The sequence below is a fragment of the Marmota monax genome, unplaced genomic scaffold (genome assembly GCF_021218885.2).
Source record: "Marmota monax isolate L192 unplaced genomic scaffold, Marmota_monax_Labrador192_F-V1.1 WCK01_AAM20220418_F8-fsc00013, whole genome shotgun sequence".
Classification (NCBI taxonomy): domain Eukaryota; kingdom Metazoa; phylum Chordata; class Mammalia; order Rodentia; family Sciuridae; genus Marmota; species Marmota monax.
Window position 1 is genome coordinate 7,092 of NW_026692202.1, and position 24,941 is coordinate 32,032.

General features: G+C 36.6%; 1 protein-coding gene across 1 annotated transcript; it reads left to right on the forward strand.

The window, feature by feature from the left end:
* Nucleotides 1–5: 5 nt before the first annotated feature.
* On the forward strand, nt 6–22,698 carry Cdk19 (cyclin dependent kinase 19; the record flags this gene model as incomplete). Its single annotated transcript, XM_046429951.1, is given in 8 exon segments — nt 6–137; nt 4,492–4,635; nt 4,983–5,052; nt 9,992–10,064; nt 10,456–10,553; nt 11,277–11,355; nt 12,119–12,385; nt 18,324–22,698. Coding segments are annotated over 8 exon segments (995 nt in total), but the record flags the coding sequence as incomplete, so codon positions are not given.
* Between the last annotated feature and the right edge of the window lie 2,243 nt (nt 22,699–24,941).

Here is a 24,941-nt window from a genome sequence, read left to right on the forward strand (position 1 = left end):
TTTAGCTGACATGGGTTTTGCCAGATTATTCAATTCTCCTCTAAAGCCACTAGCAGATTTGGATCCAGTAGTTGTGACATTTTGGTATCGGGCTCCAGAACTTTTGCTTGGTGCGAGGCATTATACAAAGGCCATTGGTAAGTTGGTCTAACATGATTTGCTATCTTGGCATCGAGCTTTCATAAATACCAAATGGTATAATAATGAAAGTACGTGGTAAAAACTACCTTATATCTTTCTGTTAAAATCCTGATATCTTCTATGTTCCTGGATTTTACATTCAAGTAGATTTGGATTTTAGAACTGAATAGGAGAATATGGTCATTTTTAAAGAAGAAAGCATTTTCTTTTAGAGAATAGAGGTATCTGATCCTATTAGGTTGCTATGAAAATAAGAACATGCAAATTTTATTTTATTCTCACCTAACTATTGACCAGAAGAACTAGAGAGAAGTTTAGGATCGTTTTTCTCACAGAAAGAAAAATATAAAAGCAGGAGTAATACAGTGTTGGCAAGAACTCTTACTTGGGGGAAAGTTAGTCACCATATTTTCTAGCAAGAACTATATGTCTTATCTTTCTCTTTTATCATTCGTTATCAGAATGCAGTTTCTCCTTCAAGGTAGGAAATATAATCTAGTTAGTTGAGCAAGATTAACTGTGCTCAGCAGCTTGCTATCTCGCTACAGGGTGGTTGGGGCACTGAGTAAGAAACCCCGTCATAAACACACTCACTGGGACTTAAGTCTGCTTTATAACAGAGGCTTCAGAGATTTTGCTACCTGGTCACTACAGTGTCCTCAGAATATCCCCTCTGTTGGTTGAGAGTCAGCTGGAGAGAGCCATCCTCAAATCTGGAGATAATAAAAGAAGCATAGTGAGTGAATAAATAATAGCTGGTAGAAGGTCTATTTCTATAAATTGCCTACATTTCCCAAGTGTATTCCTTTAAATTTTCTTTCTTAATTTGGATTATCTGCTTATTGGTGTTAGGCTCATATCAGTTTGGACTACCTTTAATTATTTTTGTTGAGTCATATTTAACAAGGATACTAAAATTATAATGTTAAAAATTGACAAGAAGCACAATCCTTGCTTATGAAAACCTGGTGGCACCCAAAGAACTGCAAAGGAAGTTCTCACATTTGGACAAATTAGACTGATACCTAGCCTGCTCATGGGTAAAAAAGCAAACACAAATTAATGTCCTCGTTCATCAGGAGGTCTGATTTCTGTAAAAGTCAAACACCTAGAATATGTTTATATGTTCCTCAGATACTGATACTCTAGCATAGAACTGTAATATTGTAAATATCTCATAAATACTGTCAAATGCTTCTGTTAAATTAATGGTAAAGCCTCTGAGTAGCCTCAGAGCTGTGAGGAAACCAGTATTTGTTTGGCAGTAGAGGAATGTGAGATGATATAAGGCCCTTATTCTCACAATTGGCCATATGATCCATGGAGGAAAGTGGCAGCTGTCTGTAGAGGGTAAAGAAAGAACTACAGACAAAAATGGAAGGGATGGAGTGGCCCAACAAATGTCAACAAATGACTTTTAATGTAGCACTGTATTTTTGAGACTTTTTTTAGAATGATGTTTACTTTTTGTTATTTAGGTCTCTTCTTATCAACTATTGGAAGCAGTTAGATCCTTTAGGCAATCTCAGAAGCTACCAGAGGATAGGAAGAGAGTGAGTAAAAATAAGCCAAAGAGAATGTTAGAATGTTGGAAGAAACAGGTGGTGCCTTGGAACAATCAGGCTGATGTTGGATAACCTAGAGGATGTAGTACCCATAGACGTCCATATGCCTGTAGCCCTCACCTACTACCAGTACAGTCTATATCTAAAAGAGAGTGTTTTCTCTAAGAAAAGGCATATTCAGCCAATACCTTTTGTTAAGCTAAGTGATGCTCCACTAAAGTCAGTTTCATTCTCAACTCATGGTAAGACCCATTTTTAACATGTACTTTTCACACAGTTCACACAGTATGTGTGACCCACATACTTTGAGAGTCCATACTTTGAAAAATACAGTTTTATAATTATTTTCTGATTAAATTTTCTTCTGTTAAAATAAAAATAGTTTTTGGAGATAAAGGGAATTGGGTATAATTGAAAACCAAGTATATTTCTTATTTCCTCAGTAAGGAGAACTAAAATTGAATTTTAAGCTTGCAACTTACTTGCTCACTAAATGAGATTTACCATTTAAAGATAAAAACATAATTACTAGTTTCTAATTTTAGTAAAGTCCTAATTATTCATTCTCAATAGGAGTTAGGATGTTAAGACAGAGAAAAGAATAATTCCCTGAATCAATTATCTTTGGCCTTGAAAGATATTCATAGCATATGTATATAAGCACATACATAATCACTCATTCTCATTCTTCTCCATACCAGTCCATGTCAGAAATGAGTATGTATATTCAGAGCATAGGAAAAAGATTTTGATGATTTGATAACAGTGGAGTTTTATGGAATGACATTTAGTGGGGAGGGGAGTGGCAGTGTATTGGGGACAAGCATCAGGAGAACAACCATTGATTGAGGAAAGAGATCTGAGGAGGAGGCAGAGATGATTGATGTAGGAGCCAGATAACTACTTAAAATTATAGGCTAATATGAGGCAGAAATTGTAGTAAAATTTAGCACTACTTGATATTCCTTATTTTAGCAGTTTGTGGGGAAGTATAGATACAGGGTTCTGTTTTAAATAAAAGACAAACCGTGGTCATGATAGACACATGAACAACAACAGTATAGTAGTCATCCCAGTTGACTGTATGATAAAGGCATCCAGGAGGAAGAGAGATGGGACCATCAGGGACAAGAATGATAGCCAACATGATGTGGGAGAGAGAAAAGAATTAAAAAGTAGACACTCAACAGTATTATTACTCTACCGTGTGTGATGAATGTTTATGATGTTGATGACCTTGGCTGCATCATTAAGGAGGATTAAATTATATTTTATATCCCTTATGATGGCACGTAATGGTATAATAAAAAATGGTTATTGAAGGGATATGTTCCCATTATCCAGAAGGCTAACTTAGCTGGAAGGAAACCATTCCTGAATGGGATCAGATAAAAGAGGCATTACTATATGTTTTTTTTTTGCACTTGGCATTTTCTCTTTTTACAAAATATCATACTGACAATTATTTTAGCTAATGAATATTATTTAACTCTAGTTTATCTACAGAATGTGATTCTCACATTTGATAGGCTACTAAACACTGTACTTTTTTTACTATACCATATTCCTAGCATTATTATCTGTTTTAAAAATACATAACTAAATGGCATTTATTTAAAGGGACAAATGTGGATACACATCTCACAAAAATTAATTCACTTACACATTTGGCAAAGCATTTTAAATATTTTAGTCCCAGAATATAAATTCTAATCATTCAATATATAAAGCCCAATTGAATAATCTATAATTGGTGACTTTAGTTAATAAAACTTAAAAAAAAAATTTTATGGTGCTGAGGACCAAATCCAGGTCCTTGATCATGCTGCACAAACTCCCTACTTCTAAGCTACATTCCTAGCCCCTTATAAAACCTTTAAAGCTTCCTAACTCTGTCCTAAGGATGGGGGTGGGATAGCATCAGAGCAGACCTGTTAAGATAAGCTGTATCTCTAGTTGTGTCCTACAATACATACACACACACACACACACACACACACATATATATTTTGCTGGTTTTGTGGTGTTTTGTTTTTTCAGTACCACTGTTTTTTCAGTGGTAGAGTACCCCTGGATTGAACCCAGGGGTACTCTACCACTGAGTTACATCCCCAGCCCTTTTTATTTTTTATTTTGAGACAGGTTCTCACTAAATTGCTGAGGCCACTTAAAATCCTCCTGCTTCTGCCTCCCAAATTGCTGAGATCGCAGGCATGTACCACCATGTCCTAGTCATGCTTGTATTATTTATCAGCTCATAAACCTTGTAATTTGTTGGGAAAAGAACTGAGGCTAGTAATCTTTCAGATAAAAGTTGGGTTTTTCCAAATCCTTTTGCTGTCTGTCTAGACATATTCATTACACATTTATAGCATTAAAAGAATTACATCACCATATTGAATGATGGTGTTTGACTCTGTCAGATCTGAGTATTGTGCCTGGTATTAGGTTATCAATGAATGCTTCAATGATTAAATTATTAATAGTGGCTAGGAAGATTTTTGTGTAAATCTTAAAATTTATTGCTTGCCAAATTTAATTTCTTTCTAAGTTTATTTTTTAGGAAACTTATAAGTAAATGTTCTTTGTTTAGCTTCCAATCTGTTACATGATACAGCTATTTCGTGTCACATATATACTGTATATATTCTCTTCTACACTTGCTGTTCTTTGTACATTGCTTTATTGAAAAGTATTCTTATGTGTGTGTTAGAATTATATCCAGGAATTGTAACTAAGGAAATGTAATACATTTGTATAAAAACTTGATTTTTTTTCTTCATAGATATATGGGCAATAGGTTGCATATTTGCTGAATTGTTGACTTCAGAACCTATTTTTCACTGTCGTCAGGAAGATATTAAAACAAGCAATCCCTTTCATCATGATCAACTTGATCGGATATTTAGTGTCATGGGATTTCCTGCAGGTAATTTGTTTTCTTTTTCAAATAGTATTTTGAGCTGGGTGCAGTGTCCCATGTCTGTAATCCCACCGGCTCCAGAGGCTAAAGCAGGAGGATTGTGAGTTCAAAGCCAGCCTCAACAACAGTGAGGCACTAAGCAACTCAGTGAGACCCTGTCTCTAAATAAAATACAAAAAAGGCTGGTGATGTGCCTCAGTGGTCGAATAGTGCCCAAGTACCCCCGCAAAAAGTATTTTGAGTCATATTTCAAAAGATAAAGTGTGTTTTATGTATATTTTAAAACTAAACCAATTATATTTTGAGTAAAATTAACATTATTTTTCATAACAATATTCAATTTTTTTTGTAAGATAAAGACTGGGAAGATATTAGAAAGATGCCAGAATACCCTACGCTTCAAAAAGACTTTAGAAGAACAACGTAAGTAATTCATATTGTTGTAGTCCATCTGTGCTGCTAGAAAAAAAAATATTTAGCTTAGGTAATTCATAAACAATAGAAATTTATTTTCTTATAGTTGGGTGGCTGGGAAGTCTGAGATCAAGGTGCTGGCACATTGCATGTCTGTCAAGGACTGTTCTCTGCTTCCAGGATGGTGTCTTGTGGTTGAATCCTCAATGATGGGAGGGTAAAAGGGGATGAAGCCTCTTCTATGAGGCAATATGCCTTTCATAAAGGCAGAATCTTCCATGACCTAAGCACCTTCTGAAGGTACCACCTTTCAATATTATTGCATTGGAGATTAGGTTTCAATATGAGTTTGGGGAGGGGGCCACAAACATTCAGATCGTAACATGTTAATTATAGGTAGCAACTCCAATAGGAAAATTTAATCTTTAAAAAAACACAGATGTAGATTATTATTTAAGCCAGGCACTTTTAGTATTCTTATTCTCCCCCTCCCCCTTCTCCATCCCCCTCCCTCTCCCCCCCATCTCCCTCCCTCTCCCTCCCTCTCCCTCCCCCATCTCCCTTCCCCTCTCCCCTCTCCCCCTCCCTCCTCCCCTCTCCCCCCTCCTCCTCCCCTCTCCTCCTCCTCCTCCTCTCCCCTTCTCCTCTTCCTCCTCTCCCCTCCTCCTCCTCCTCCCCCCCTTCCTCCTCCTCCTCCTCCTCCCCCCACCCCCCCGCCTTGGGAATTGAACGTAGGGCCTTGTGTGTGTCAGGTAGGTACCTATACTTGTGATTTAAGGGATGCTTTAAATGCTGCTAATATATATGTCTAGTTTAGACTATTATATTTTTAAGCTTTTAAAAATTTCAGGGTCAGTAGATAGTTTATCTATTTTGTTTTAGCATGATAAAAATCTTAGTTCAAAGCCACATGTGTAATTTAATCTTTGAGTAATAACTGGTGACTGAAATGCTGAACCAGGAAACCAGGAGGAATAGCAGAAGGAAGAACATGTTGCCCAGGACACAAGTAAAACACACTGGTGAAGACATGTATATTGAGTAGACTTGAAGGGACAGCAAAGGCATGAAAGGAGTTTGTTCTAAATATGCACACCTAGAGAAAACAGTAGAAGGGGTTCTCTTTGGGCAGCTTGCCAGGAAAATTTCAGGACAGGATGACTTGTAGGAATGAAAGCATAATAAAGGGAAGTAGAGAATGGCATTGATCATTTCCAGTCCCTCTTTCGCAGAGTCCTTGTTAGGGTCCTTTGCCTTAAGATAGCCCTAGTACTAAGATTCTGTTTAGGCTCCCTTCTTACTCTAGATATTTTCCCCAGACTCCAGAATTTCAGTGGCCACAGTTTATCATCAATTGTGTTGGTAACTCTGAATTTATACAGCTTAAGTATCTCTTATAAGTTCTTAGGGACACAGTTTTTTTGATTTTGGATTTTCTTCAGATTTTGGAGCATTTTAAGTTTCAGGTTTTTATGTTAGGTTTGTTCAGCCTGTATATCCCACTCAGATCTCTTTTCCAGATTTCAAGTCTATTTATTAAAATGCTTTATATCTGGGCATGGTGGCACATGCCTATAATCCCACTGGCTCTGGAGGCTAAGACGGGAGAATCACAAGTTCAAAGCCAGCATCAGCAACTGGGAGGCACTAAAAACTCAGTGAAACTCTGTCTCTAAATAAAATATAAAATAGGGCTGGGGATGTGGCTCAGTGGCTGAGTGCCCCTGAGTTCAATCCCCGGAACCAAAAAAAAAAGAGAATAAAATGCTTTATGGAATCCCAACTTCAAAGTTCTGTTAAGCATTAAGTGTCCAAAATAGAACTCATCATCTATTCTCCAAGACTGCTCCAGGCTATTTCCTGCCATAGGAACTGGCTCCATGATTGACTTAATTGTTCAAGCCTGTGAGTTCCTCCTGATCCTTCTATCTCTCACTATCTTCCATTCATACCCTGCATCCAGTTGATTAACAAATATAATCCTAGGGATCCTTTGAATGTTTCTGTTTCTCTCCATTCACCCTGCCACTGTTATAGTTTTGGCCCCCAACATCATCTTTTCTGGACTCCTGCAGTGGCCAGCCTACTTAGTGATTTTTCTACTTCTACTCTATTCCAATTCTCTGTCTACACTATAGTCATTGTCGGAAGCAAATTTGATCATGTCACTTTTTCTAGGTGCACTTAATTTACCATTGCTTTCAGTTCCTTAATATGGTTTAGGATGCTTTTGGCATCTCTGGGTTCCTTTCTTAACCGTTCTCGGTATTCTTTAGCCAAAACATCATGAATTTCTTTTAAGTATTCTGAGCTTTCTTTTCGACCTCTGAATTTTAAAATGTGCTCTTTCCTCTTTAGGACATCCTTTTCCTCTCACCCCTTTTATCACATTAACTCTTTTTTTGCAGTGGAGGGGGGATCGAACTCAAGGGTGCTCGACCACTGAGCCACATTTCTAGCCCTATTTTGTATTTTATTTAGAGACAAGGTCTCCATGAGTTGCTTAGTGCTTCATTTTTGCTGAGGCTGGCTTTGAATTTGCCATCCTCCTGCCTCAGCCTCCTGAGCTGCTGGGAATGCAGGTGTGCACCACTGTGCCGGGCAGATTAACTCTTACTTATTGTTTCGACTTATCCTTTGGATTTTGCCTCCCCTAACCTTTCAGGTCTAAATTAGGTTGGTCTCCTTGCATTCCCATTGCATGCTGTGCTGCTGCTTTTAGCATTCATCACTGTGTGCTACGGTTAGCTTTTGAATCCTGTCTTTTCATCTAGATAGTATGGATCATCTCTATTTTATATATCATTTTATGTATCCTCAGGGCCTGGCACATAGTATATGCTCATTAATTAGTTGTCAAATGAATATTGAATGAAAGTGGTTTCAGTAATTGAAGATATTTAATAATATAAAAGATGGAGAAAATTAATGAAGGCACTTAACAGTTAACTTAGCATTAAAGATAAAATGAAAAGTTCTACCTAAAACAATAGTGTTTATAATAACCAGAATTAAGAGGAGAGAAATTTTAAAGGATAAATTCAATTCAATTAGATAAATAACTGGGCCAGCACCTGGCCTGATTCTCATCAGCTATAGTATTGTTTCCTGGCCATGTACTTGTAGCTACTATGAAACAGCTTCATACCAATAGGAGATATTCAGCTACTCAAAAGAATGTGTTTGAAGAGCATTTAACAAAGCAAACTGTTTGTGAAGCAATATGAAATTTAAAAAACTCATGATAACATACTATGTACTATGTTTCCAATTCTATAAAAACAAAGAAAAAGTCCTGCTGTGCTTGAATCGTGTGTGTGTGTGTATATATATATATTATATATTATATATATATACACACATGTATATTTGAATCATATATGTATATACACACATACATATATACATGTACATAGGAAAAAGAAGCCAAAGAAAAATTATCAAAACTTTGACAGTGGTTCTTTCTCACTGAATGGCTTGATATGAGTGAATTGAAGTTTTTTCTTTATATTTTTATATATTTTCTTTTACCATGACTATTTTTTACCTATTTTTAGACCTTTCTAATTCAAAATATTTCATATGTACGAAAGAAAATATATGATGAAATATATACATAGTATGTTTAGAATAATCAAATGAATTTCCCCCACTCACCTCTCAACCTAAGAAATAAAGCATTGCTAAGATTATTGAAGTACCCTGAGTATCCTCCCTTCTTTTTTATCTCTACCAGAGAAGACTGAATGCTCTGAATTTGTTTATCATTCCACATTTTTATCATAGTTTTATTCTTCCATGTATGTATCTCTAAAAATTTTTGTTCAGTTTAATATGTCTTTGAAATTTATATAACTAGTACTAGTATCTAGAATCATTTATGTATTTTTTTTCTTTCTTTTTATTTATTTATTTATTTTTGGTACCAGGGATTGAATCTGGAGCGCTTAACCACTGAGCCTCATCCCCATCTCCCCACCTTTTTAAGATACAACATTTTTTATACCTTTATTTTATTTATTTATGTGATGCTCAGGATCGAACCCAGTGCCTTGCACATGCTAGGCAAGTGGTCTATCACTGAGCCACAACCACAGCCTCCTGCTTTTTATTTTTCATTTTGAGACAGGGTCTTGCTTAGGTTCTTGCTAATTGCCAAGACTGGCTTTGAACTTGTGATCCTCCTGCCTCAGTCTCCTGAGCCTCTGGGATTACAGACGTGTGCCACCACACCTGGTTTATCTATGTATTTTCTTCAGCAACATGCTGTTTTTCCTACCCAACCATATGCATTCATATGCATACATACATTTATGTATAGCATTCTATTCTGTGACATTTTAACAATTTACCTAGTTTTTTTTTCAGTTGATGGACATTTGTTTTTTATAGTTATTTTTGCTGCTACAAAAATGTTGATAAGAAGCTGGGTGTAGTAGTGCACTTCTATAATCTCAACTGCTCTGGAGGTTGAGGCTGGAGGGTTGCAAGTTTGAGGCAGCCTGGGCAACTTGATGAAACCATGTCTCAATAAATAAAAAGAGCTGAGGATGTAGTTCAGTGTAGAGGATTTGGGTTTATCCCCAGTACCTCAGAGGAAAAATAAAAGCTGACTCTTATTCATGTACTTTGATATGCATATACACAAGCATCACTTAGACTCAGGTATGTACGTAGAAATGGAATTGATAGGTCATATTACATATTAATTTTTTCTAATAGTTGACATGTAACTATTTTCCAATATAAAAATCTCAAATATGATATATAACAATTTCTCTTTCTTAACACATTTGCCAATATTTGGTAATGTGTTTGTTTTTAATCAGCAAAAGCAATGCTTTAAACTTAATATACCTTCTAAGAAAACCAGTCTTAGAGCTTTTCATTAAAAAATGTAAATTGTGTGAGTGTTCTCATTGACATGTGACTGTCTGTGTGCTTGCAGGTATGCCAACAGTAGCCTCATAAAATACATGGAGAAACACAAGGTCAAGCCTGACAGCAAAGTGTTCCTCTTGGTAGGTGCTTCTCTCCCAGACTGAAATCTGATCTTAACATAGTTTTCATCTCATCTTGTTTACTGTGGAACTATCCCAGCTATTTCTTCTTTTGAAACAAAAGAAATTGGAGGATGATGCTGAGGCAAAATTAAATATTTTTCTCTGGAAATGTCACCCTTCTAGCCTTAATTTTTAAAATGATTTATCAGCATAAAAAAGAATTTTAAAGGTGCTTTAATGCTGATGATTTCTGCCAAGTTCACATAAATAGGTGTATAGTATACTGATTATGCAGTGGGCTATACAAAATACATTTTATGTAATCCTGTTACACATTTACTACGAAAGTCTGGACATTGATTTGTAAGCAAACCTTTTCATGTGCTGTCAATTTCTTTTGTTTCTCTAGCTTCAGAAACTCCTTACTATGGATCCAACCAAGAGAATTACCTCAGAGCAGGCTCTGCAGGACCCTTATTTTCAGGAGGACCCCTTGCCAACATTAGAGTATGTATCTTACTCCCTCTTCTATGTCCTTCACTCCAGGTCAAGGATATCAGATGGTGGATGAAATCAAGGAAGTACTCATTACTGAAGTATTTTACTTTCTTTATTAATATAGCCTCAGAGAAAAACTCCTGAAGAAAAATGGTCCATATTTTGAAACAGGCCAAGCTGGAGAAAGGTGTGAATGAAAACAAGTGTTTTAGTAATGACCATTAATCAGTTTTGCAAATGAAAATTAAAACTGAAAACAAATGCGACTTATAGACCAATCAGATCAGAGATGGAGAACTTAAAATTCTGTCTTCTAGAGCAAATCCCCTCTATTCCTTTATCCTAATGTCATCCAAGTATATCTTTTGTGCTTGAATTTATTAGAAGTACATTTTTTTCTCGAGGGGACAAAATATTTTGTTGTTGTTGAAGCAAATACTAATTCAGTTATTTTTGGTGCTGATGAAGTCAGTGTGGAGAAGCTTCTTTGTCATATATATCAGCTAGCAAGCAGCAGTCAAAATTTGAAATTGAAAGTGACAGTGTAGAAATCAGTTGAGTGGTTTTTTTTTTTATTGCTCAAATTGAGTTGTTTTGGGAGACATTCAGCATATACCAGCCACAGAGAAAGAGTATGAAATAATTTACAAAAGAAAAACTAGAATTTTAAATTAATAAGATAAATTAATAATTTAGGCCTTGACATGTATTTTTTTAAATACAATTTTTTAGTGTGTTTGCTGGCTGCCAGATTCCATACCCTAAACGAGAATTCCTTAATGAAGATGAGCCTGAAGAAAAAGGTGACAAGGTATAAACTGCATGGTACACTTTGAATTTTTGAGAATAAGGGTGTCAGATAATTCAGGGGAGCATAATTTGATAATCTCTATTAAATAATTAAATAAATACTATTTTCTGTAGAAATTTGAGGATTGTAGATACAGTTTGAAATGTAAAATACAATAAGCTTACAGATCATTGAACTTTCTGGTTTGTCTAATAGCTTATTCTATTCCAGTTCCTAATTCTTGCTTTTTTCTGTTCAGTGTCATTACCATTACATTACACACTGTCTTTTGCAGGCATCACTCTGTCCTTTTATCTTAACTGGATATATATGCCTCCTCCTTACACTGCTCTTCTTTCCAAAATCATGATTGAAAAGATTTTTTATAGCTGTTTTAAATGGGTATGAAACTATATGCTTTGTGCCCTGTGGCCTATAAGGTGTCTGTGACTAGTTTTGGAGGATTACTGTGTGATCTAAGTGAACTTCAGAAAATGCATTCTGTTCTGGGGCTGGTATGAATTTTGGGGATGCTATATTCTCTGGCTGCCCTGTTATTCAGTCATTCCAATCACTTAGTGACCCATACAGGTTGTGTCCCAGCTGGGTCAGCAGTCACATGTGCATATCAAGTAATAGAATTCCCTGTGAATTTAGTTTTATATCTTATCTTTTCTTTCTTTCTTTCTTTCTTTCTTTCTTTCTTTCTTTCTTTCTTTCTTTCTTTCTTTCCTTCCTTCCTTCCTTCCTTCCTTCCTGCCTGCCTGCCTGCCTGCCATAAAAGAATCAGCAGCAGCAGCAGAACCAGCATCAGCAACCCACAGCCCCTCCACAGCAGGCAGCAGCCCCTCCACAGGCACCCCCACCACAACAGAACAACACTCAGACCAATGGGACAACAGGAGGGACTGCGGCTGGTGTCGGGGGTGCTGGAGCAGGGTTGCAGCACAGCCAGGACTCCGGCTTGAATCAGGTGCCTCCAAACAAGAAGCCGCGTCTGGGGGCTTCCGGCACAAACTCAGGGGGACCAGTTATGCCGTCAGATTATCAGGTACTCCACTGAATTTTTACTTTTTTCTTTTTAAATATTTTTATTAGTTGTTGACAAAATTTTTTTATCTCATTTATTTATTTGTATGTGGTGCTGAGTATCGAGGCCCAGTGCCTCACATATGCTAGGCAAGTACTCTACCACTGAGCCACAATCCCAGTCCCTGAATTTTTCCTTTTTAATTAGTATGTGTATATTTCATGATTTATAAAATGGAAACTAGGCTTTTAAGAGATCCTTTTAGGTTAATTCTTAATTCTTAATATTTGATATACAAACTCTGTAATTCTGTTTCTAGGGAATTATATCAAAATGAAGATTTTTATCATATTTCATGTAATTATGAGATATTCATATCTTGACTTGCTTGTCCTAACACCTGGAAGAGAAAAAGTAGAGTAGGCGGCTTCCTCCTTTAAAAAAAAAAAAGTATTTCTATTCATATAATTTTTTAACAGCTTTGGGTCTGAAGAAAATACCTAGATAAGCAATTGGAAAGGGAGGGAAGTAGTGGCTTACTTTGGATGAAATTAATTACATTCTTAGAAAGATTTGCTCTTACAGGGAGAAAATAGTAGCCACTTGGCTGTAGAAGAGAAAAGAATGAAGACTGGGACTTTCCAGAAATAGCTGTTAAAGTCTCACGAGAAATAATTTTGAGACTAGACAATACTTTTTATTATTAAGATAAAAGGAAAACTATAATTGTACCACTAATTTAGGAAATTAAAGGAAAAATGTCTAAGGATTGATACTTGGAGAGAGGTAAAATACCTACTATGATACGGTAGAGAATGTTGCAAAAATATTTTTTTTCAAGGTGGCAAAAAGCTAAGAAAAGACCTAAGTAGAAGGGAAAACTTAAATGAAAGAAGGATGGAAAAATTTTTAGAACCATCCTCAGGGAATCGCAGAAGAGGATCACTTGGAATAGAGATAATAGAAAACAAAACCTCTGGCAAGGGAGCAATAAACTCACTGATAAGGAACTGGAATAAAGAGAAGCATCAAGAAAGACATAATAAATAGCAGCTTAAACTGGCTTTACAAAGATTTCCTGTTAACAGAGGAGTATAGAATATTTCCCTTTGGTTCCAATTAAACCAGTCAAATCTTCATATTTTTTGTGTTCTAGTTGTAGTTGGACACAGTACCTTTACTTTATTTATTTTTATATGGTGCTGAGGATCAAACCGAGCACCTTGCATGTGGTAGGTAAGCGCTCTACCGCTGAGCCACAACCCCAGCCCTCAAAGCTTCATTTTGATTCACTAAAAACATCTTGGTATTTGGTTAGTAATCATGAACGTATGTGAATTTTGTTATAAATTCCACTTTTCCCTAAACCTCAGTTTATCCCTATTATATGAGCCACAAATGTTGACTGTATACTCTTAGCTTTATGCCTCAGATTGTGTTACAGGAAATAGCTTTATGCCTCAGATTGTGTTACAGGAAATAGTTTATGTAAACATTTGTTAAACATAGCATGTTAGTTAGCTTTTTGTTGCGACAACAAAATACCTGAGAAAATCAACTTAGAGGAGGAACAATTTATTTTGGCTCATGGTTTCACAAGTTTCAGTTCATAGTCTCTTGGGCCCATTGCTATGGATTTGTGGTGAAGCACAATATCATGCATGGCAGGGAGCACCTGGCAGAACAGAGCTGTTCATCTCGTGGTGGCCAGGAATGAGAGAGAGAGGGAAAGTGACCTGGAACTAGATATATGCTTCAAGGCGACACCCACAGTGACTGACTTCTCTAAGGAGGCCCCACTTCCTACAGTTTCTACCACCTCCCTATAGTCCATTCAATTACAACCCTGTCGGGATCGATCCCTTGATGAGATTAGTGTCCTCGTGACACAATCATTTACCAAAAGCCTCACCTCTGCACATTGCTCTACGGTGGACCAATACTTCAACACCGATTCTTTGGGGGGAACATTGTAGATTTGAATCATAATGAATGGTAAAGCAGACTTTATTCAAGGAGGACTACCTGAATAGATATAGGGACCACTGCAACAGAGTCTTGAAGTGGGAAGAGAGATGGGATAAACTCCAGCACTAACAATGACAAGCAGAGATTCATTACCAAGGCACAGGGTGGGGTTAGAGATGGAAAATTATCAAGAGGAAACATCAGGGATAAAAGATTTCTGACTTGGTAGTATTATTGCTGAAGGCAGGCCAGAGAGACCCGTTATTGAGGGTGGGTTTTTTTTTTAATTAAATTTATTTATTTATTCTAATTAGGTATATATGCTATCAGAATGCATTTTGATTCATTGAACACAAATAAAGTGCAATTTTTCATTTCTCTGGTTATACATGATGTAGAACTGTACCATGTGTGCAGTCATACATGTGTGTACCTAGGGTAGTGATATCCATTGCATTTTACCTTCTTTCCTTCCCCCATGTCCCACCCCACCACCCTCCTTTGCCCAATCAAAGTTCCTCCATTCTTCCCATCTCCCTCCCCAGCTACTTTTCAGAGAAAACATTGGGCTTTGGTTTTCTGGAATTGGCTTACTTCATTTAGTATGATATTCTCCAACTCCATCCATTTACCTGCAAATGCCATAATTTTATTCTCTTTTAATGCTGAATAATTGTGTGTGTGTGTGTGTGTGTGTGTATCTCACAGTTTCCTTATCCATTTATCTGTTGAAGGACATTTAGGTTGGTTCCACAGTTTAGCTATTCTGAGTTGAGCTGCTATGAACATTGATGTGGCTGTGTTACTATAGTATGCTGTTTTTAAGTCCTTTGGGTATAGACCTAGGAGTAGCTGGGTCAAATGGTGGTTCCATTCCCAGTTTTCTAAGGAATCTCCATACTGCTTTCCATATTGGTTGCACCAGTTTGCAGTCCCACCAGCAATGTATGAGTGTGCTTTTTTCTGGTGGGGGATTTTTCTAACACACCTTAACAGGATTCTTGCTTGCAGAATTCTTGCTTATAGGATTCAGTAAGAACAAAGAGGGAGGCGCACAGTTGGGCCTAGTCAAGCAGAGGACTCAGAGGACCCTAACTGAAGTTTTGGTCGAGAGTAACAGGGACTCCTTTAAAATCAAAAAATTAAAGAAGCATCTAGACATTGTCCTTTTAACCTGTAATAGTTTACTTCCTTCCCAGCTCCATCTTGTGCTGAAAACAAAAACTGTCCCAGGATGGGTACCAGTGTACCACCACTCTGGTTGTATAACCTGCATACCCCTTGGCTATCTGCTTTTGTCTTTCTCCTCTATAATCCTAAACTGTTGCCCATAGGGGGAGACAGATTTCTAGACCGGCTATCTTCCCAGTTTGGGCCAAATTACAAATAAATTCATTTCATGCTTCACCATTATTTTTCTGTTTGTTAATTAGACACTGTGCTATGGGCAACTTAATCTAGTCTGTTGGGATCCCCCAAATTAACTCTCTGGCTCGAGTGGTCCTGACCCCACCATAACAAAAGGACAGACTCTTTATCACCTGGTGATAGATAATTATAAGCCAATTACTTGATTTCCTCCTGTTCTTTTCAAATTCAAAAATTCTTCAAAATGCTTTTCTTTATTGTTCTCCACCTATAAGTAAACCTTACTTATAGGTAAGTAATGATAGAATGACAAAATGGATAGATATCTCAGTGATTTAGTTGGAGGGAGTAGAACCATTTCCAAGTCTTACGTAATCAGTATGTTTGTTCTCTATGTACTACAGAAGAGATATTGCGCCAAGTGCAATCTGCTAACCCCAAAGTAATCATAGCTAGCCTAACAATCATAGGGCATTAGTTTATCATTTTCTTCTCCTTTCCTTACATTTTCTGGTTCTAGGGCTTCTCAGAATATTTTTATATTTATATTTTAGTTTCTTCATGAATAAACCATTTTTCATAATCTCTAAGATAGGCTAATGTGATATTGTTTTTTTGTGTTTGATCCTCCCTGTTACTTTATCTCAATTTATTCAAGGCCATATTTAACTTTTCTATTAGGGAGAACTTTTGCCTTCCTCTTCAGTAGGTTCCATTAGTAGAGTTTCAAAGCTTTGGGGCTGCTTCCAGTGTAAGCAAATCTGATTCATACTTTGAAAAAGAGGGAAATTGGCTTTTTCTCTGTCTAAAAAGGAAATCTTTAAAAAAGTTATGTTTTAGCACATTACAGTCTTATATGTTTACATTATGTTTTACCAGAAGAATTGCCTCTGATGAATTATGAGTGGAAAGAACTTTCCTTTTCATTAAAAAACTTGAAAAAAATAAAACATAATCAGAATTTTGAAAGGTATCTTTCAAACATACAACTTGTTAGCTCTGTAATTTTGGAAAAGGTAAAGCCAAGTTGTTTTTGACCAAGATTGTCTTATTGCGCTATTGTCTTGGGCAGATATTACAAGTGCAGTTTGGTAGCCTTTGCATACTGAGGGGGAGGACCTTGCTGATTTCTCCTTTCTTTTTTGTTGGTTCAGTTTTAGTGCTGGGGATTGAACCTAGGGCCTGGTGCATGCCATGCGCACACATGCTCTACAATTGAACTATACCCCCAACCTGTCCCTTTTGAAATTTCCCCTGTTACCTCTTGGTCATTTACATTTTTAACTCCAAAAAATAGTTTTATTGCATGTATTCTTTCTCATTTTGCTCATAGGTAAGCCTAACCTTCAGAATGTAGGCTAAGACACTATATTTAGAAGGTTAATTTCCAGCTATGCTTATGTTTAATCAGGTACCACGTTCTTTTATTTATTTATTTATTTATTTATTTATTTATTTATTTATTTTTGTAGTTGTAGATGGACAGCATGCTTTTATTTTATTTTTATGTGGGGCTAAGATGAAACCCAGTGCCTCACACATGGCGGACAAGTGCTCTGCCACTGAGCTACGGCCCCAGCTCACGATGTTCTTATTCTATAGATGAATTTTTCTTTTATACATTTTCTTCATATTTTCTATAAAAACTATGAAGATGTTTTATTTAAAATAATAAACATATATTGAATAATGAAGTCATAAAAATACAAGCAGTGGCTCACAACTTGTATCCCAGCACTCAGGATGCTGAGGGGGAAGTTCACTTGAGCCTGGGAGTTCAAGACTAACCTGGGCAATATGGTCAGACCCCTTGTCTTAGAAGACAAAGAAATACATTTGTCTCTGTCTTCTCTTAGAGGCAACCATGTATTAAAATTTTGTATTTGCTTATTGGACAGGAAGCAGGATTTATTGGTGGGCAGACTTTGTTCTAAATATTATCTGAAGTTTATAAAACCCACTTATTGCTACCCAACCTTGCCTTCCTTTGTCTTGTGGGTTGGACTAGCTTCTACTTCGGAAAACTATTTTCTCCAAAATAGTAATTTCTTAGTCTCAGCTTTGTTCTTTATAATGAGAAAATTAATAGCGTGTTAGTATACATTACAAATGTCATTGATTTCCATATGCCAAATTGGTAATTCTTATTTGTAAAGCTCAGTTATGTAAAAGGTTAAATTGTACCTAGTATTTGTATGAAGAACAGTGGGTCAGCATTTCTCCTCTCCCTTTCTTTGCCTCCCAAAGAATCCAGCCAAATGTCATACCTGTCAGAATGTGTGGTTATAGTGTGTGATTTCAGAGAAGTAAATGTATTACCAAACTACGTTAACTGTCAGCTACTGTAGATCTAAACCAGGAGCTTATTGATGAAAATGGTTTATATCTCCATTCTACTGTAATTGACATCTTGAACCATACTTCTCTTCTTTTTTTTTTTAATTTATTTTGTTCTAGTTGTAGATGGACATAGTACCTTTATTTACTTTTATGTAGTGCTGAGGATCGAACCCAGTGCCTCATATATGCTAGACAAGCACTCTGCCACTGAGCTACAACCCCAGCCTCGAGCCATAAATCTTCTTATATTTATCAGTAATCTCCTTTTCCTATTTCCTTCTAGCACTCCAGTTCTCGCCTGAATTACCAAAGCAGCGTTCAGGGATCTTCTCAGTCCCAGAGCACTCTAGGCTACTCCTCCTCGTCTCAACAGAGTGCACAGTACCACCCATCTCACCAGGCCCACCGGTACTGATCAGCAGCCCTTGACTTGGCCCAGGCCAGCACAAAGCAAGACTCCAGCAATATGATGTCTGCATTGCAAAGAACCCCCAAAACACAAACTATGATGCCATTTAAAACTCATGTTTGGGAGGAAAACTTTATATACTGAGTATTTTTCAGGACTGATATCTCTTCTTTATTGACTTATGGAAGATTCTTGTGAAGTTTCCCCAATACCTTCCCTGCATGTGTTCCATTGTGACTTCTCTGATAAAGCGTCTAATCTAATTCCAGCACTTCTGTAACCTTCAGCATTTTTTGAAGGATTTTCTGGTGCACCTTTCTCATGCTGTAGCAATCACTATGATTTATCTTTTCAAAGCTCTTTTAATAGGATTTTAATGTTTTAGAGACAGAATTTCAGTGGTGTATAGTTTTTTACTTCATGAACTGATTTAGCAACACAGGTAACAATGCACCTTTTAGAGCACTACACAGTTTTCACATACTTTAACTGTTTTGCTCATGGAAGTCTTAAACAAAACTGTTACTGTCCCAAAGTATTTTACTATTATGTTTTTATTTATCTAGTTTCAGGGAAGGCCTAGTAAAAAACAAGTGGTGGGACAGAGGGAACTTACAACCAAAAACAGCCTAGATCTTTGCAGTTACTATGCTTTATGCTCTGAAGAACTGAAGTGTGTGGTGATTTTTATATAATCATTCATATGGAACTTAGTTCCTAGAACCATCATATTCTGAATAGTATTCGGTAATTAAGAATTATGATTTTAACCTTCATGTAGCTAAGTCTACCTTAAAAAGGGTTTCAAGAGCTTTGATGAAATACAGTCCTCTGGTGATCCACACCAGAAAGCTGAAGAGAATATTAACTGCACTAGGATTTCTTTAAGGAGTAATGTTGATCAAAGAATGGGTTACTTCCCCTTGAAGGAAAAGCTTTGTGTGTATTGTATGTAAAGTTGGCTTCTCTAAAGGAACTGTTCCTTTCCTTTGTTTCTTCACATCTGGGTAGGTGTGAATAACTTTCTTACTTAATCAAGGGTATTCAAATTGAAGCCTGCAGATTCATCTGCTTTTAAAGTAAAGAGCAGTGTCCTCCATTTGTATTTGCATTAGACATAGAGTGACTATTTTTAAAGCATGTTAAAAATGTAGGTTTTATTCATGTTTAAAGTGGGTATTATGTATGCATAATTTCGCTTTTGTTACTGAAACTTAATTCTATCAAGAATCTTTTCATTGCACTGAATACTTTCTTTTGCCCCTAGCAGAAAACTAAATAATTGTGCCTAAAAACTATGGGCAGATAGTATAAGACTATACAATATAAGGTGAATATTTGCATTTCCATTATCTATGAATTAGAAGCTAAGTTCTTTCTTAGCCAGTTTAAGGAGCCCCTCATTCTCCAGAGTCAAAAGGAAATGTAAAGACAGAGTTCCCATTGTAATGTAAGGGGCAAAAAAAAAAAAATGTTCTGAATGCAACTAGCAGCACCAGCCTTGTTTTAGATGTTTTCTTGAGCTAGAAGAAATAGCTGATTTGTCATATATGCAAATTATATGCATTTTTAAAACTATTCTTTGTGAACTTATCTACCTGGTTATGATACTCTGGGTCCATATACAAGTGAAATTTAGACAGAAGCCAGTATACATTTTGCACTATTGATGTGATACTGTAGCCAGCCAGGACCTTACTGATCTCAGCATAATAATGCTATTAATAATAATACTGTATAGTGACATTCATCAAGATTGTAGATGAAACAGTTGACATGCTCCATTTGAAGGAATTTCTGATCATTTCCATGGTATTTTATCACTTCCATTTTTTTAAAATAAGAAATGAACATCTTCCTGCATGAAGTTGCTACCTGTGTAAAGTTCTTTTCTATGCCCTGAAGCCTCACTGTCCAGAGCTACTGGTCCTCAGATGCTCACTGTACCCTGCAAGGTGTCCAGTGCTCTGCTAGGTGGAAAACACAACAGGACACACTTCCTGTTACTTATGGTCAATTCAGTAACAGTAAGCTCTCTTGGGATGTTTTTGTCATGTAATTGACTTGAAAATGAACTGTCTTATAATATGAAGGCTCTTTGGTTTACTCTAAACTCACTTGGATAGGTATTATTCCAAATTCCATAGTAAATGGTGTTAGGGAAGGATTTCTTGGTCCAGCTTGGGAAAAAGCCAGTGATTTAATATCAGAAAAGACATTACTGTATATTTGCAATGTTCACAGTAGCCTTCAACAAGTGGATGACTCTTATAGGCAGAACACACTCTACTAAGTAGTTGTAGGAAATTACAGTGAAAATAGAAGATCTGTTCCTGCCCTCAAGGGGAGCTTACATTTAATAAAAAGAGATAACCCCAGATATGCACATAAATCAAAATACCATGCCCCTTAATATTTAATTAGCAACGTTGACATGTAATTCTTATGGTTTGGTTTATACATTCACTGGGCCGCTTGCTTTCCTTATACATAAATGAATTTTGCTGGTAGAACTGACATCAGCTATATGGGGATTTTATCAGTTGCTCCCAGTACAGTGTTCTCCAGGACATAGCCTGAGATTTCCTTTATATATATGACTGGGCTTCTTATCACTTCACTGGTTCTGGCCCTTTTGTCCTCTCTTCTTGCCTCAGGGTCAGTGATGCCCACTCGTGTCCATTACCCTTTGGAATAATTTTGGTTCATATTTTCCTTTCTTTATAAAGGGGAAAAAGCCTTGCATACGCATAAGGGCCCTAGACTATGGGATCTCTAAGGAGACCTGTGAAGCTCTTTGGGGGCAAAATTTAAACTTTTTGGTCCCCAAATGACTGCATTCCTCTTTGAGTTTGTTAGATACTGTTTAATGCCTATTGAGGATGCAGTGGGGACAGACATCCCTCAGCCTATAGGAACACCAAAACCAGGGGAGATAATTGAAAGAATGAATTGAAGATTTTCTGCTCTTGATATTATAGGTCAGTTTTAGAGTTAGCTTTCTAATGAGATGTATGTTTGGGAAAAGGGATTCAAAAGTTCAGGACAGACGAGCTCACAATAAAGTAGCTTGGCGGCAAGGCTGATACTGTGAGGCTGAAACAATCCTTGTGATGAAGTAGATCATGCAGTGAGATGCAAAAACCAAGGACTTGTATATTTTTATATCTGTGTGGTTTTGAAACTTTAGTACTTAGAATTTTGGCCATCTGAACTATGTTTTCTCTTATAAACATAATTTACTCTTAAGAATGGAAAGAGACAACATTTACGTATGTGTTCACTGCTTCATTCCTGGTGGAGCAACTGCTAGTTGTTCTCTGTGCCTCTAAAATGATGCTGTTTTCTCTACCAAAGGCAAAAGAAGAGAAAAATTAGTTGGAGAATAAGACTTTTGCAGCTTGATGTACTTTTGAGTAAATATATGTAGCAGAAACTGTTCAATGAAGGAAGAATTCTATGAAAGTTGCAAATCTTAAACTCTGGTAATATCTTCTTAGGAGGTGGAGAAAGACAGTGAAATCACCATCAGACAGAGAGGCTTGAAGGAGTCAAGTACAAGTAACGTATTATACAAAACATAGCAGCTTAGGTCCCCATACTCTTCAAGAATTGTCACAAATATCATAAAGCAAAGGTCATTGTTCTAGGGTTTTTTTAAAAAAATGTATTCCTAAGGCCATACTTACTCTTCTATGCTATCACTGCAAGGGAGTGATATGTATTATATGAAAAAAAAAAAACCTTAATGCACTGTTATCTCCTAAATATTTAGTAAATTAATACTATTTAATTTTTTTAAAGATTTGTCTGTGTAGACACTAAAAGTATTACACAAAATCTGGACTGAAGATGTCCTTTTTAACAACAATGGAAAGTACTTTTTATATATGTTATGTAGTATATCCTTTCTAAACTGCCTAGTTTGTATTTCCAATAATTCTTGTTTGTGAAGTGCACCTGTCCATGTCTCTTTTTTCAGTCATTTTCTGCACGCATCCCTCTTTGTATGATTATAGAGACAACTGTAGCTCTCCATCCCCCGCTGCGATTTTGTGTGCTCTGCGCTGGCCACGCCTTAGCAAGGCCCGCTCCCTCCATAGGTACAGGATAAGCTGCCACTTTGGAGTCGAGTGTTTCCCACTTTTAAGTTGTCCTGACATTCTTCTTGAAATGACTGTTAAAACTAAATTAAATTACGTTGCATTTATTTTATACTCTTGGTTGAAATAAAATTTAATTGACTTTGTTTCTGTGTGGATCTTTTAAGTGCACAACAACTACTCTTGTGCTAAGTTTTAAATGTTAAAATGTCATCTGCATGCCTGGAAGCTTTTATGGTTACACTTGTCCTGCCTCCCTGTGAATTAAAATGTTATTCTGTTCAGGATGATTATGATATCACAAAACCACAGAAGCAAGCAAGACTTACAAATAGCTCACAAGTGAAATTATGGTTCTCTAAATGCCTCTAAGAGAAACATCTTTTTTTATTATTATTTTTAATGAAAATTACCATGATGTCTTAGAAAAAACAAGCATCATTTTGTAGATGGGGTTGGGTTGGGAGATTCTCCTCTTATAATAGCATTCTGTTGAACTTGACTGTTCTTTCTGTAATTTACCCAATGAATCTTCTTTGGTTACTGCAATAGTCAAAGGTATCATAATATCATTATATCAAATATAATTGAAGAATATTTAAGTGACAGTGAAACCCTGGAAGAAAATAAAAATTTTTTGAAAAGGGGCTGCAGATTAACTCATTGGAGAACATTTGCTTAGTTTGCTTGAGGCCCTACCTAGTTCAATCCCTAGCACTGGGGGGGTGGGGAGGGAGAAAAAAATGACCAAAACTGTTTAAATGACATAATACAAAACTTCTATTTAAAATGGACACTGCACATGTCCAGCTTGGCTATTTCATTGTTGGCGTGATCTGTGGACTTCAATTCTGTGCTATTTGTAGAATAGATCTTATCTTGGAAAACTGTTCTTTGACCTTCCTTGACTTTCTAACCAGCCATGTAGGTAAGAAAAAGTAGATGACTGGACAGACTATAAATTCTCTGGGGGATAGGGCCTAGGCTTTATTCCCTTCTGTACTCTCAGCAGCTGACATGGTGCTCACTACAGAGCAGAAGCTGAATATGGCAAGTCAAGCATTGTTTTTGTATCCTTGCACAGAATTCCTGGATCATAATATGTCATGTTTGTAAATGGATAGGGATTAACACAGTTTTCTATGAATAATGAAAATACTAGAAATAGACATCACTTTATTAAGATAGATTCATTTCTTTTCCTTTTTTTTAAAGAGAGAGAATTTTAATATTTATTTTTTAGTTATCGGCAAACAACATCTTTGTATGTGGTGCTGAGGATCGAACCCGGGCCGCACGCATGCCAGGCGAGCGCGCTACCGCTTGAGCCACATCCCCAGCCCCAATAGATTCATTTCTTATATTTTTTTATTACAAAGTTATGGGAAAACATCACCCCAAAGGGATAAATAACATTCAAATTATGTTTAAGTAAAAAAGCTCGGGCTGGGGATGTGGCTCAAGCGGTAGCGCGCTCGCCTAGCATGCGTGCGGCCCGGGTTCGATCCTCAGCACCACATACAAACAAAGATGTTGTGTCTGCCGAGAACTGAAAAATAAATATTATCTAAATAAATCTCTCGCTCTCTCTTTCTCTCTCTCTCTCTCTCTCTAAAAAAAAAAAAAAAAAAAAAAGCTCTCATACTTGCCAGTATTCTTTGGAAGTCATCTCTCTTTGCTGCCTGAGGGTAAACATTTTAAAGGCTGGCATGGTGTCATTTTGTGTAATAGGCAATAGGAAGCTGGCTTGGACAAATAACATAAACTTAAGAAAATTCACTCATTTTATTTAAATGAAAATATAATTCAGGAAAAAAAATGAAAATACTGACTGAAAACATCAAAGTGAAGCTCCTTAGCACATTGCTTGTTTGCTGCTTAAACTTGTTTCAAAAAGTGCAGCTAAGTTTTGTTTATGGACTAAATGTGATCCCTTCAAATTCATATGTGAAACTCTAGCCCCCAATGTGATGTTTGGAGACGGGGCCTTTACAAAGTAATTAAAGTTAAATGAGGTTATAAAGGGAGGGCCTAGGTACAATAGGATTAGTGCCCTATAGAAGAGATGTAGGAGAGCTCACATTCTCTTTCTTCTCCAGGTTAAAAAGCAGGCATTTGCAAGAACTAGAAAGAGAGCCTTCACCAGAAACACATCCTTTCAGGCTTTATTGTTGGAATTTCCAGCTTCTGGAACTGGAACTCATCATACTTATTTGATCTGTGACTTGCCTCCTCCTTCTATAGAGTTTTTATAGATCATTTGTTTCTGAACTAATAAGACAGTTCTTTCTTTCAATTTCCTGTCTTTCCAACATAATTTTTGTTTCGTTTTTGCAGATTTTCCCCTCTTTTTTAAAGATAGGATCTTACTATATTTCCCAAGTTGGCC